Source organism: Athene noctua, chromosome 1 (genome assembly GCF_965140245.1).
Source record: "Athene noctua chromosome 1, bAthNoc1.hap1.1, whole genome shotgun sequence".
Classification (NCBI taxonomy): Eukaryota; Metazoa; Chordata; class Aves; order Strigiformes; family Strigidae; genus Athene; species Athene noctua.
The window spans coordinates 101911068-101926528 of record NC_134037.1 but is presented as its reverse complement, the minus strand read 5'-3'; the positions used below and the strand labels follow the sequence as shown (position 1 = coordinate 101926528).

General features: G+C 37.0%; 1 protein-coding gene across 4 annotated transcripts in view; it reads left to right on the top strand.

Moving 5' to 3' along the window:
- The window catches only part of EML4 (EMAP like 4), a 166695-nt gene that overhangs the window by 30723 nt on the left and 120511 nt on the right, over positions 1-15461 (top strand). For 2 of the 4 annotated variants that reach the window (XM_074897123.1, XM_074897119.1), the window contains exon 1: positions 6184-6486. The exons of 1 other annotated variant lie outside the window; for it this stretch is intronic. In XM_074897123.1, the coding sequence (XP_074753224.1) occupies positions 6399-6486 (88 nt within the window). In that variant the 5' untranslated portion in view covers positions 6184-6398. Of the gene's footprint in view, positions 1-6183; positions 6487-9909; positions 10030-15461 lie in introns of those variants that run through there. One more of the 4 variants, XM_074897122.1, reaches the window with a different exon arrangement.

The following is a 15461-nucleotide window of genomic DNA, read 5'->3' as shown; positions in this document are numbered from 1 at the left end:
CAGCTTTGTAAGAAATTCCAGAGGAAGAAACTTTATTGGGTTGCTCATGGAGTTTTATACATTTATTTTTATTAAGATAGAAGTGTAGTCAAGAGAGCACTGTTAGCTTGGGAGCTTAGTTTGTTTACTGACAGCATCACATTCATGCTAAATAGAAGTCTTTAATCAAAAACTAATTTAGATGTGAAAATATACCTGTAGCTTGTGCATGGGATACTGTGTAGAGCATGTTATCAGCTGATGTAAAAGTTTTGCTATTCACTAATCTTTTTGATTTTTTTTTTTTCCCCTAATACAGTAAACAACATGGTATAAATATGGTACTCTTTTTGTCAGTTCTATAAGTTTAAATCTTAGTAGCAATTTCGAGAAAGAGACAATTTCTAAAAGCAATTGTGGTCCTCCAAAACACTCTAGTATCTCACAGGATATTGAGCCTTAAATGCATTGTTCTGATTATGTATGGCGCTTTTTGTTTGTTTGGTTTTTTTTTTTTTTTTTTTAGGCTGTGATGTAGCTTTCTGCTTGGCTTTTTTTAGTAGCTGGTGTTCTGTAGATAAGTGTGTTGTTTTTTTTTTTTTTTCCTTTAAATTCAAAGCTTTACATAATTTCAGTGGATTCTGTGGTTTCGGCAGGTATAAGGCAGTGGATTCTAACTAAAGCACTTGAACTCTGAAAACGTCAGACTATAATACCTTGTCAGGCAGAAAGCTGGTGATTAATATTAATTTTGATCTTGTCTTTGTTATTAGTTGCTGATGCAGAAATGAAAAGTTTGTATGTTGTTTTGGAACTGAGATTTGCTACTTATCAGTTATGCAGTGGTTTTATCTGAGATTGCCTAAAGCCAATTCTGTAATGTAGAAGCTCTTAGTGTTGTCTGTTGTATGGATGCAGCAGATCTGGTGCTGGTGTTGAGTCCATAACAGCACTACATTTTACATTCACTGAACATCATAGTGCAACAGGAAGAAGAAACTTCATTTCTGCAGGGAGCAGAAAGCCGACAATGGAAAAATACTGTTTTCTTTGTTTCTGTGGATTACATCAAGAGATGTCCAGAAACTGTCAGAAGAAACAGGAGCATAGCTGGAGTTAAAATGAAAGAATAAATGGAATTAAAAACAAGGTTGGAGTTAAATTAAAGGCAGTTTAAGAAATCTGTTCACTGATTTCTGTGAGACCAGTCCCCAAGGTTCATCCGATTAGGCAGTTCAGTCACTTTTACCACAAAGCAAAAGAGAAATGCAGAAGTTCCCACTACTATCCTGGCTGGTTTTTCCCCTTGCATATTTAAAATGCTAACTGAAGTTTAATCTGCTCTGTGTGCTTATATGTGTGTGTCTACATGTAAATAAAACTCAGACTGCAAATAATACTTTGTAGCATAAGAACTGGAAATCTCCCTTGGTGATGCACTGCCCTTTTCTCCCACACCATCTCTTGCTGTGCTCCATTGCTCTGCTCCCCTGATTTGGCTGCTCCATTTTCTTATTTCCCCCAGGTGCAGGCAGGTGCTTAAAACAATCTGTTGGCAGGGTCTGACAGCTTTTTCCTCTTTATTGGCGGGATTTGGTGAGATCACTTGGGCACTTGCTCTGTGAACTGGGAAACTGTGTTGCAGTCTGTTCCAGTTAGGTTTTTGTGAGTAATCCAAGCTTCCCGTATCTGTATTGTCTTAAGATTTTTCTGCTGTTAATTGATTCAGTTGCATGAAGCTGTGACAGCTAAGATATAAGCCTTACCATTTTTACTTCCAGTGAAATATTTATAAAATGTGAATTTCACTGTATGTGGCTTGAAAGTCAGATGGTGAGTCTCTGGCTGTATTTGTTTAACCATCTGTAGCCAAGTACAATTAGAACGTACTGTAAGTGCAGTGGTAATTAACCTGTCTAGAAAGCATGCAGAATTCTTCTTTACTGGACGATTATTTTAATATTCCCTTGGTGTAGCTTGGGGCGGCAGGGAGGTGGATCCCCATGCTAAAAATAATAAAGAAAGAGGTACATTTGTGTGTTGCATCAGCTTTCAGCAAGCTTAAAATAATGTGTTCTGCAAGAACATGTTTCCTTCAGCTGATTCTCTACAGACAAGTTTAACTTTGCACAAACACCCCCACCTCCAGTGTACATACACAGAAATAGTTCATATGGAGAAAGCTGTGTTTACCGTTCAGGTCATATAATAACTAATCCATTTTTATGTGTTGTTCTAAATTCAGGAGGCTCTGCACTAAGGAAAGAATCTATAAATAATATCAAATGGTGCAAGTAAGAGGTGACTTTGAATATTCAGGGCAAAACAAGTTTGCTTGCTGAATGAAAAGGCTAGTGGTTTGTTCACATGGAAAAGAAGAGATAGTGTTAACTTTAACTAAAATATAGTATTTTGAATTTGATTGGTTTGGTGTGAGCCCTGCTCTAACTAAAGTGCTTTCCAAAAAGGTTGTTTAGGAATCCGTGTAATTCCTTCAGTTTCTTTGTTCCCCAGGGAAGAGAATTGGAAAATGGATGTGTAATGTGAAAAGGTTTTCTGGGGATGGGGGCGCGGTTGGATGAGGGGGGGTTAAAGTGTGGTTTTTTTTTTTGTTTGTTTTTTTTTTTTTTTTTACAAGTGAAATCATATATGGGTGTTTTGGAGTTCTGGGAAGTCAAGGCTTATTGTATTGCTTGCTTTGGAAATGATGCAGTCTTACTGCCTGTTCACAGGGCAGGACAAAAAAAATGTTAAGGAATTGGGTACAGGATGGGGGAGATCACTCTGACACTGAAGTACTTCTAACCCTCAGCTTGCTGTTTAGGGAAGAGAGAACTTGTAAAAAAAGTGTTATTGTAACTTTTCCAAGTTGAATGGATTGTTGCACTTGTTGATGTTTGAGTCAATACTGAAACACAGTTTCTAATATCTTTTTATATTGGCAGGGGAGCAAAATGAACCTATTTAATGGAAAGACTCACTGTGAGCTTTTTTATTTTAACTTGCTGTAACAGGACTGCTCTGAAATCATACGTCTCTCTCATTCTGTGTGCTAGAGCCAGAATCTCTTGATTGCACCGCTTAGGATGCATTTATGCTGAATCTCCTCCTCAAATACCAATTATGCGTTACTGCATGTACTGGCTCATAATTTGACTAAAGGAACTGTAGTATGAAATATCTTGTACAACTTCCACAGAGGTGCTTAAAAATAACTACACATTCCTCTTCTCTGTTTTACTTTAGTTGTAGAATAATATTTTTGTTCTGTGCTTCGGTGAGTTTTGTGTTTTGCTTCAATATAGTTGATATTTAAAAAAAGGACATAAATGGTTGTTCTAGTAGGCTAAGTAGCTATTGACCTAAATGTTTAAAGCTTAGCTTGGAGATGTGAGATTAAAATATAACTTCCATAAATGAACGACAGCTCCAATGTTTGAAACTTTTGTTTCCTGCTCTATTTCTCACTGTTATTTTTTTTAGGTGTAAAGTAAAAATAATGACATTAAGAGGAAAAAAGCAATGAAAATATAATTCATATCTGTTAAGATAGTAATTTCCACACAAGTTCTTGTAATGCTGTTTCCAAGCAGGTATTTTCCCACTGAGGCATCTATCCCCTCAGTTGGACCTTTCTTAATGTTGTACATCACTGCTTGCCCTGGTGTTTCTCCCTTTTCTTCTAAACCAGATGGCAGCTGGCTGTAAACCTTGTCTATAAACTCCCCAGGACCTTCTGTCTGTCCAGTGCTTATTGCTCTGATCTCCATCCGGCATTTCCTGGGGTGTACAAATATCCTAACTCATCTGACTTGAGTGATTGGTCTGTTGGAAATACACTGCAAAGACATCTTGCAGTATAGGATTACATTTAAAGAGCATCAGTGGATAGCAGTGATAGTTTGTACTGTCCGTTACTTTGTTGGAGAGGTACTGAATTGAACAATACGTGTGCTTGAAAAAGCAGAATTACATTTATCTTCGAAGAGAAAAAGAAACTGAATAAAATGTTTTGGAGTATGATTATAATACTACAGAGGAGGCATGGTGCAGAAAATTGCACTTTTGCCCAGGTGGTTTATTCATGGCCTCAGAGTCAGGGGATAGGTAGGCATGAAACAGAAGGTATTTACCCTCTAAAATGTTAAAAAGAAACTTATCCTGAAAATATGATTTTTGATTTTTTTTTTTTGTTTCTTTTAAGGAGGACATGTATATGCTTTCAAAACTTGCATAAAGAGCTGATGTTTCTGTTTGTGCTTTTGTAAAACACACCGGCATGTCTAGTAAAGTGAATTGAGACAATAAGTCGAGGCTGTTTTATGATAATTATTTTCTCTACTAAATCAAAATCTGAACTTGAGTGTAGTCCACAGAATAGACTTAAAAGTACAAAATTGATTTTTGTCTCTAAATAAGTAAAGGCTTCCAGATATTACCACATATGGGAGTCTGAAGTTACAATTAGTACTCTGTTAAACTGCATTGATATACCACTGTATTAAAAAATAACAAATCCATATAAAGCTGCAGAGTAGAAAGGATACTGTGCCTTGCTGATGATATTCTGATGAATTTTATTAGTCTACAGTTAAGGTTAAATAAATATAAATCAGCATTTGACTTTTTTTGTGGCTTGAATTTTACATCTAATTATATTATAAGGAGTTTAATCACGAGTCCATTGCTCTTTACCTCTATTTTTATGTAGAGTGCAAGGTCTTTTAAAAATAAGTAAATAACCTCTATCTACACAATGAACATTCCCAGCCTTAACTAATTACTGCTACAAATAGTATCAGAGCTATAATTTGAGTTGTGTACCTTAGTGTTTGTGGGTTGGGTTGTTGGTTTGGGGTTTTTTTTGTTTTGTTTGTGTTGTTGTTGTTGTTTGTTTTTTTTGTTTTTTTTTTTTTTTTTTTTTTAGCTTATGGCAAGTGGAATTTTTTCTCATACTTCATTCTGGTTACCAGTAGGATTTTAAATCTCTTACCTCTGAACAACACTTTTCCTTTTTGTGTTTTGCAAATTTGTATTTTTTTATCACTCAAGTATGAAGAAGGAGGATTTTTTTGTCAGCATAAGAATTATTTTATATGATTCTGCATTAGAAGGTATCTATTGGATTTCAGTATTACTTACTGATCTGGACAGATGAGCTAAGCTGCGCAATGTGCTTTAACAGGTTGCTGCAGTTTTGAATGCCTGCCTTTCATTTGCACTAAGTACAGAGGCAGCTGATTGGGGTTGGCCAAGTTCTGCTATATCAGTCGTAATTTTTTGAACTTAGACATGCCGGTTGTGATTTAAAAGAAGAAAAAAATCAATTAACATTTTAGAAACGTCTTCCTCTTCTATCTTCTGTCTTCTCTCCCTTATTTAAAGTGAAAGCAAATTAGCTCAGAGCCAAAAATGTTTTGAAAATCTTTGTCATGGACAAAGGAAACTAAGCCATGATACTTGTCTTTTTTACATATGAGTGGTTTTTCTAGATATTTTCCTAAATGTAATGTGCAAGAGTGCTGCTGAGGTGGTAACCCTGACCTAACTAATGCCATGCCCAAACAAGCCCAGTGAATTTGTGGAGGAAGGATTTAATTCCTGTCTTCCTACCCATTCAGACAGAAGCGTGCCATCAATAATTTCACTCAGGAAGCAAAGAAACTTGAATAATCAAATTTAGGCCATAAAAGTTTTAAGTAACTTCTGGTCTCAGAAAGGATACATATGTCTGAAGGGAAAAAAAACCCAAATGACAGACAAAAGGGAAGCAGGAAGACAGAGTGGTACACCAAGGTTGAGTCAACAGAGACCCTTCAGAAAAAGGGAATTCAACCCTAATGAAACCAATACAGAAAGCCATAAAATACATCAGACAAACGCATGGGAAGGAAATCAGAAGGGTGATAACTCTATGAAGCAGATGGTCTACTTCGTAATGTGTCATCTTACAAAAATACAGAATAAATGGAATATTTCCTTCTCCAACAGGTAGTTAAAGGAAAATTTTAAATGGGACTGTTGTGGTAAGTACTCTAGTTTTGTGGGGGTTTTGGTTTTTTAGTTTTGTTAATGAGAATGAATTACTGTCAGGCTTTAGGATGTTAAAAAGATGCTGAACCTGGTGCATTGAAGCACAGCAAACTGTTGTGACCAGTTGGATATGTCAAAGAATTATTGTAGAATTTAAGGATGATGGGCTTTCTTTGTTCTAAACATGTGTTTTACTGTCAACATGAGCAACATGGTGAAATGACAAAAGCTGTATAAGAGTAGTCAGTTACTTAGTTTGGTTAAGACAAGGGAGGTTTATGAGAAAATAGAGTAACCTGATGAAGCAGCATGAGTGAGCAACAAGGAGACAAGGACAGCAGGTTGGACTAAGAGGATTTACAGAGGCTTAATTACTGTCTTAATTTATGAAGGAAGGGGGCAGGACAAACATGACTTTACAGATAAAAGAGGACCTTGGTGTATATTCTAAATCCAGAATTGGGCAATCAAACTGTAAGTATATAGAAGATAATAGATGGCTTTATCTTAGTGCTTGTCTTCAAGGGATCAAAAAAAAAAAGGGGTGGGGGAAGCATATGAAACAATGGAAAGGTAGAACATCTCCAGTGAACAATGAACACTCAGCAAAACTAAATCCAAGGAAAAGGAAATACTCCCACCCACTCTTTTTTCCTTATCCTTGTTCTCATAGAATTAGTGTTTACATTGAAAAACACTTCGGAGGCTACCGAAGCTGAGAACTCTCCTGAAACCTGAGATGTTTTAGATAGTCCTATGAGTAGCAAGAAGGAGGTGTTACAGTAAATAATCTGTTTTTAGAAAAGTGTAGAATAATCATGCTTTTGAGCATAAGCACGTTTTGGAGGTGTGGGGGGTTTTTCCCCTTCAGAAGAAAGCATTTCTGATTGCTATTAATGTAAATGGAGAAGCAAATGCTGTCCATTTTTAGAAACATGGTGTAAGTTAGATTCACTAGTAATCTCACCAGACTCAAATTTTTTTCTCAAGTAGAGCCCTACCACATGGGCAGCTCGTGACCTCAGTGTATGTCAGGTCCTCCTGAGATGGGAGGAACATTTATTTACTTCCTTTTTCTTAAAAAAAAAAAAAAAAAAAAGGCACAAAACAACCCAAAAACCCCCACACCAAAAATCAAATGCTTTGATTTTTATATTGCTTAACTTTTACTTGGGAAAACCATCAGGAATAACTGGTCTTACAAACATACAAGTATCTTCTTCTCTCCTGCTTTTACGAAGTTGGTATGAGGCTGTAGCATCAATGGAGAAGTCATGGGCTCTTAACTCTGTGAATATAAATAGAATTAAACAGGGATTGCTCTGGCTGAAAATGAACTGTCTTAGCAGTTCAAGTGCTTCCAAGTGGTACTGACTGTTGGAGCCATGTTGCCTTCATCTGCCCAATTCTGGCTACTTTGCAGCCACTGCTGTCACCAGGGAAAAGACTTGTGAGAACTTGAGATCTGCCCTGTAGCATATGAATTTCCATCTCAGATATGTAAATAAAAACCTGAGGGCTGAGCAAGGGCTGGTGCAATAGACTCAGTCTTGAAATTGTCAAATACAACTCTTGACTTCTCTTACTAAAGAGAAATGTAAGTCAGTTGATGTCAGGTTGGGCATGTTGGATCTTCTTGTCACTCCTTGAGGTTTCTGAGATCTGTTGTGTAGTTTTGAAATACAATGTAGAATTCATAAGGTGAATTTGTAGGACATGGGTATTTTGGCAAATCGTGCTGGAGAACCATCTAATCTAGTGCAGATTCCCCTTCCTGTGGTACAGGGAGCTCTGTAGTTTGTGATTATGAAATAACCTTTTCTTTTGATGGTCAGAATAAATCCTAGTCAATTGCCATTAGTAATTATCAAATGGAACGAAATATTTTTTTTCAGAGGGGCTTTAAACTTATAATGCACTTAAGTATTCTTTCATTTGCTTGGTGTTACAGAGCACATCTGCAAAGCAGTTTATACTGGATTTGTTACATTTTTGTATCCATGTACATGTGTGTAAATCCTTGATGTGTGAATTGCTTGTACAGATGTGTTAAAGTAGAAACCCTACACTCCAAAGTCTGTATGTTATGGATGTAAAGTACTGTCTTGGGCATGAGGAGGTCTCATGTCAAAGTGTTATCTCAGTACATGTTTCTAAGGCTTGCAAAAGGAAGGTGCTTAACTGACTTTTCTGCTTGGGAGAGAAAAAACCCCACTTTTATTACTGTTTGTATTGAATTACAGGAGTTAGTCATTGCTCATGTGTGTATGTGCGTTGAGAGAGACTGCGTTTACAGATGGCAGTAAATCTATCAATTCGTTTTCTTCATCTGTTTCGGTTGTTTTCTGTGGTCTCACTGAGATATTAAAGTGTGATTTTCCTGTGTTAGGTCTTTTGAAAGCTTTTTTAAATCCAGTAACCACTGGTGAACAGTGTCTTACCAGAACTGCTCTTGTAATGTTTGAGTAGTCTTGTGTATTCTGAAGCACAGTAAAGCTGAAGTATGGTCGTGCATCCTAAAATGTAGTTAAATCTATCAAAGCATTAGACATGACAACTTATACATTTGCCAAAGGCAAAAAAAACCCCAATCCAAACCAATTGCATCATTTTCACTGTCACTCAGTATTCAGTTGGCAATATTCAGTTTACCCTAACTGAAGGATGAATAAATACACAGGTGAACTAAAGAAACCTCTGTTTTTAACAGTTGTGTTGGAAAGTCCATAGTAATAGTTTCTACACACCTGGTGACCTTGAGTATGAGAACATACTGTTGTCTGTCTAGTCTCATATCATGTATTTAACTTCAGGCATCATCAGCTGATTTCAAGAAAGGTGTAAAACCTCCCTGCCAGACAAATGTGGGATAATCTTCCTCCTTGTTCTTAATTATTTTACATCCTTAAGAAGGGTGCTTTGTATCTCTTTTAAAGCACTTGTGTTTGGATTATTTTGTCGTCTTCCCTATCATGTCTGTTTTTAAAACTGGCTTTTCTTTGTGTTTTTTTTTAATGCCTGTTTTTGTCAATAGTAATCTGAATGTATTTATTGCGCTGCTGAAGATCAGAACAAATGGCATCTGTTAGGAATGATTGCAACTTTTGATTTTGTTAAATGTAAATGTATTTGTTAATATAGATATAACAGTACTTGTAATTAGAGTGCTATTCTGTTTTTAAGGAGAATATTGATATAGCTTACATAGCCTGACATTAACAAATATGAAAATGCTTCTTTTCCAAATATATATTTGCATTACGGTTCCTAATATAAAGGAGATCAAAGTCCCTGGTGAATATTTTTCTTCTATTCTTAAAATTGTTTTAAAGACAACATTTTCTTCTCCCAAAATTATTAAAATCAGGCATTTAATTTTGTTTTCCTTTGTCAAAGTAATACAAAAATAATCCTGGTTGTAAAGAATGGTAAAAATAAGGTGTAATAAAGAAGAATATGAACCTCTAAAATACTGGTTGCTTTTTTAGTGGATCTTTTTGTTCACGTTTATTTGTGGTCAGTTGGAAGGAAGTAAGCACTTTGCATCCTGCTAAGCATGGAAAGCTTTAAATATATATTTCTTGGTGTTAACTTTTTTAAAACATTACTTATGAGTGACACATCCTGGTGTAGTTTGTTCTTCCTGCTAGTGACCTTGAAAGCACGTCTGTGCAATAATTGCTTATTACTGGAACAAAAGATAGTTCTGTCTAAGATTTGTTTGAATTCAGGAAGCCGTGTTTGCCAAAGTAAAATCTTGGTGACGCAACTATGTCAGGTTTCAGCAGCCACACCTCTGCTAAGCAGTTTCAAGTTTTCAGTTTTAACCTTTGTTCATAGCTATATTCCTTTTCCAGCAGACCATCTGAGGCAGTTTTCTCTCTTTTGCGATGGAACCGTGCTAAAGAAATGCAGAGTTTCAGAAGTGAAGCAGCAGCAAGTACTGTTGAGGTTTGCAGTAGTTTTATGTGAACCGGTCAGCAGAAGGATAAATGGATTCTCTTCCCAATAATTGTGGTAATGATAACTCTCAATATTCATAAGTATTGAATGGTATAGATGGTGTGGGTTTTGCAGAATATGATTTTATAATAAGCTATATTTGATATCTGAAAACCAATGCGAAATGCCATCACTGGGTTTTGATTGCTTTCCACTGTGAAGGGATACTGAATCAAATTAAATACGTAAATCTTCACTGCCGTAATACAGTTTTCAGCATGGCTTGGGGGTATTGCATTAACATTTGTCTTTGGTATTGGTGTTTAATGCAAGAATACCTTTCTAATGAGCCATGCTGCTGAAAGTGCTTCCTCTAGGACTGTGTGAATAAAGTTTTCAATGCTTTTATGATGAGGATTTGCTTTACTGTAATTATGGATTTGTAAGAATCCCTTCAATATTAATAGTTTTTGGATAGCAATTCTAGTTCTGAAGTTTATTTCACAATTAATGTGCTGAGCTGCTGAGTTGGTTCCTTTGCCTGTGCTGTACCTGTGCATATTGACCTCTGTTCCTGTGCTGTAGGTGCTCCTGTGAGTGCAGGACTGGGTCTCTGATTAGCCTAATTTCTCACCATTATCAAACTGGAAGTGAGCATGTAATTAGAAATTAGCTGTTCTAATTGACTTGGGGGAAACCCAGAGTTTTGAAATCGAGTCCTGAAGGATCAGCATTTCAAAAGCAGTTTCATCCATTTCTGCCTGGAGCTCCCCATATTTATGTGTGTGCATACACATGCTGCGTTTAATTACCAAAGTTTTGTACTAAGACTTCTGAAATTTGTCCCTCAGATGCAAATGCTAATTTTTGTCAAGCCTGTAAGTGCTGTAGCCTCCTTTTTGAATGTTTGCCGGACGTAGAGGGCTGAAATCAAGAGCCCTGGTCTTGGAGAATGTTCAGTGCGTTGTTAATCCTCCTCTCAAGCCAGATGCAATGCCAGGGGCTGAACCCTTGTTTGCAGCAGAGGTATATAAAACAGTCTTTTTACAAATGGCTTGCGAAGAAGTGATAGTAGTAGTGTCTGGAGCCTCTTTACTTTGTCACTGTGTTCAGCTATGCCTCATCTTTGTACTACCCCTATTTACTGCCAAATTATGGGACAGCGGCCAAAGACCCTCACTGAGAGCAGTTTGCAATCCTCTTCTGCGGTGAGTTACCTTTAAATATGGCACCACGTTGAGTACAATGTAACAGTCATCAGCACACTCCACTGTTGATAAGTTAAAATGGGCAGGCGAAATTAATCATTTATAAAAATGCACATTATTTTTTTTCTCTAACTTGCCAAGAATGCCATGTTTTTCTTTATGTTCCTTCTTTCTGACTTGATTTCTTCCAGGGCTAATCAAGACTACACCCTTCCTAAGTCCCTTGGAGAAGCTGGTGAAGGATATAGGCATATTCTGTGTGGGGAGGGGCTAACCTGTAGTTTCCACTAGGCATGGACAAGGAAAATGAACTTAGAAACATAGGATTTTTTTCATGGGCAGCACTGTCCCACTAACTCAATTGTCACCAGTGTCAGAAACTTTTTTTTTTCCTTACGATTTTTATATGGTTACTAAAATATTTAATGTGGTTTTCCATTAGGAAAAAAAAAAGTTCAATTTCCTTATTGAATGCACTCCTAGTCATTGATATGTGCTGAGTTGCCTGCTGCAATGCAAATAGGGATCTGCTGTGCTCTGTGTGGTCAGAGCTTGCATCTGTCTAGGAGACAGTGACTATCTGCAGAGACAATAGCTTCAGCTTTCCTAGAAGTAAATCTGTTACATGATAGAAGATACTTGGAACAAGATTCAGATGCTCAAGAGTGGTGTTTCCCAAATGGTAAATGAAAGAAAACTGTGCATGCTGCAAGTGGCTTGGGGAACATACTTCCACCAGGAATCAGGATAATTGCTCAAGTGATATTTATTGAGCGTTTACTTGGGGGGGAAAAAAAAATTTTTTTTTTTCCTCTCTCTGTATAATAGTCAGAAATTGCGGGACTCAAATTAAAATGAAATAAAAAATGCTTGCTGGAAGAGGCAGTGAGAAAGAGGAGATCCTCAACAGCTGTTACAGCTGGAAAACCTCTTTCAGCTTCCAGGAGACTGATCTAGAAGATTGACTGACTGTTACCTTCTCCTTGGGCCACATAGTGGTGAACGCTAAGGTGATGTGAAAATAGGATGGTAAAAGACTTGGAAAAACATGAAATAATCTGATTTAAGAATTTTTTAATTGAGCATTGTTTTTTTTGGCTGTGTTTAGCTATAACCGATACAGTTTACCTGGTGTGTGACAGGTACCTCTGAGAAGGGCTAGGGTATGCTGTGGGTTTTTTTATTTAGTTAGGAAATATGTAAAATTAAGAGCATTGATAATTGAGTGCTTAAATTTATTCTATGCAGAGATGATCCTTTTTACTTGAAGACAGCTTTACGTGCTATTCACAGCCCATAAATCATTCTTGCATTGCCTCCTTGCAACACTATTGGCAGTAGTGGACGTTACTGAAAATATGCCTGTTTTCAGTTAGCTCAAGGAAAATTCTCTAGTCATGGAAAGAACATCCATCTCTATTACCTGCCTTGAGAATTAAACACCCAAATACATTTGCATGAAGATTACCAAAGTTTACTCTGCTTAAGTAGTGATAAGTGCTGATTTTTAAATAGGAGAGGATAGGAAGATTTAACAGACCTGCCTTTATAATGTTTCAGCGTTGTAATTGGTTGTGGGATAGCTCCTAAGAAATAGAGAAGTGCAACAAAAAGCATATTTGCCTTGGAAAACGGGGAAGATTTCAGAGAGCCATCTGTAGCAGGTGGGGTGTGTGCTGGAGCTCCTCAGTCAGTGCTGTGGGGTCAGGCATAATGGCAAGGCACTGCCTGCTCATCCTAACCCACTCTTCTCTTCTGGACAGGAGAGCAATCCTGGTATTTGGCTTTTCCTCTTCAGCAGCAGTCTGTACACTCTGTATACAACCTTCCCCCTTTTTATCTCTGGAGTAGGGGAATTGAGAACTTTTTAGTTCTGTTTTGTCTTGTCTTCACTCTCTGTACAACTCTTAAGACACCTTTGTTTCTTGTTTGTGGCTTTGCCTGTTCCATTGTGCTTTGGTTAAAAAAAGGTGTTTGGTCCTTGCACTTAACATGTTTCAGCACAGATGGTTCTATGCTCTCATGGTGTTCCTCCTACAGCTGGTTCCACCTCTTCTGCATCGACTTTGTTCTCTTAATTGGAGAAAAGGCAAGAGACACTGCCAGCTTTCACAAAAAGCTCCTTTTCTTCCAAGGGGAATTGAAATACTTTAATCTGTGACTTTTTCTATTGAAAACAAGTTCGTGTGAATTGGCATACTTAAGAAATGAACAATATCCCATTAACGTGGTCAATCCTAAATCCCTTTTTGAAGGTAGAATAGATGTTCCTGATTTATGTGAGGTTGCCAGAGTAAATGTCAGTTGAAGTCTTGTGGCTTGTGCTTAGCTGGAACAATATACCTGGCCTTTAAATAAAGCTTTTTTTCATGCCTGATCCCGGATGAAGAGCTAATTTTATTCTGTTTTGCTGTTAGTGAACAGACTTCTAAGGGTACTGAATCAATAGGCACAACTGTTTTCTCTTTTTCCAATGAAAGAGGCATTTACTTCAGCACGTACATTTTGATGTGTAAAACTTATGGTGCAGATAATATTTTTAGGAGCATCTTGTCAGCCTAGTGAGGAGTACAGGCTGCTTGAGAGCATGTGCTTGTGTGTATAAATTGGAGGAGCCTGTTTTGTGAACGGATGTCCACTGTTTCTAGAAAGTGAAAATTTCCATAAAGTAGTATCACTACATGTGTTTAGATTAAAATCGTGGTGGTGTTTGTTTGGGCTGCTAGGGAAATGCTGATCACCTAATAATTTAAGTAGTCACCTTTTTATTGTGGTCAAAAGAAGTGGGTCATTTTGCAATGTGTGTAAAATGGAGAGCAATATACTCTGTGGCAGGATACGTTGAGGCTTGTTGCTCAGGCACTCAAAAGATATACTGTTAAAGAAATACTTCTATACATATATATACTCCACTGGGAATATTGAAAATTTTGTTTAATAGCACATAAGTCTGCGTTTATGAGACTTTAAAAGTACTTTAGAGATCTTCACGCAGTTTATGGCTGCACATAGAAGCTCTGTATGTAGCTGTGTCAGTAAAAAACTGGGCTTTTATTAAAGACTTAGTGGACAGTTCTGAAGTGGCTGTAGTTTATCATTGCCTGAAGTGCCTGACAGAAAGATCTGTTGTGGCAGATACCCATTAAGGGACCTTTGTCTACTGGTATTAGGCTTCTTAAGATGCAAAATACTTTTTACTAAACTTAAAAATCTGGCTGTGGGTTGTTTGGACGTGATGCTTGGAGGAACAGCATCTTTTTTAATCATGTTTTTATGATAAGGTGAAGGTGGAAGAAGAGGAGGCAGGTGGAAGGTGAGGATGGCAGAAGAGGAGGAAAGGCCTGACCATGATAAGCTGATTCGTGTAGGTCATGAGTTAAGGGGTATCAAGTGTTATTTTGTGTATCGATTTTTTTTATTTTTTACTCTTTAAATATATCTGTGGTTTCAGGCTTTTGAAGGCTCAAGCAGACTAATGTCCAGTCTTTATGAATTCATGTACTAGATGAGTAGCTCTCTACTGAAGGGCTTCTGGACAATGTTGTTTATCCTTTACTTGCACAATAAAAAAGAAAAAAAGTAGAACTGGAAACAGATTATTTATTACTTAATTATAGGTTCTCTGCTTTAATCACAATTGTATGCTTCCCTTTTATAAATGCTTTTACCCTCTTGACTGCTGTATCCCATCGAAACGCCTTCCACTTGAGGAAAATTTTGAACTTCCAAAAAACTGCAAGTTTGTGGCAGGAATAGGAAGGGAATATCTTGAAGTGAGACCCTGTATTTTTTATTTTTTATATATATATAAAAATTATTTTTAATATATAGACACATACAAAATATATATCTATAGATACAGATAAAATATGTATATAAAATATAGATACAAATATGTAGACATTTATTATATAGTACATCTATAATATATACACATAAATATATATGTTATATCTATGTGTGTATAGGTATTATTTTTTTTCTGTCTTGCTTCAGTAACAGTTAGTAAGGTGGCTGGTTACTGAAGTTAAACCATTTCTGTGCAACTCGAGGAGGACCATTAAGGTTGCCTCTGTAACCTTTCAGGAAGCAGCTGTAGGGAGCGCAGGTGCTCTGGCAGAGCAGTACACAGGGAAGAGGGAAATGTTACCATCACACACAGACACATGATGCTATTTGGTGTGCCAGGTTGTTGCAGTACCAACGGCCAAGTCTACTTCAGTTTGCTAATAATAGTGTTAGATAGACTTGAGGCTAACAACTGAGAGAGGTCCTGATCCTTTTGGAATTAGTAGGAGC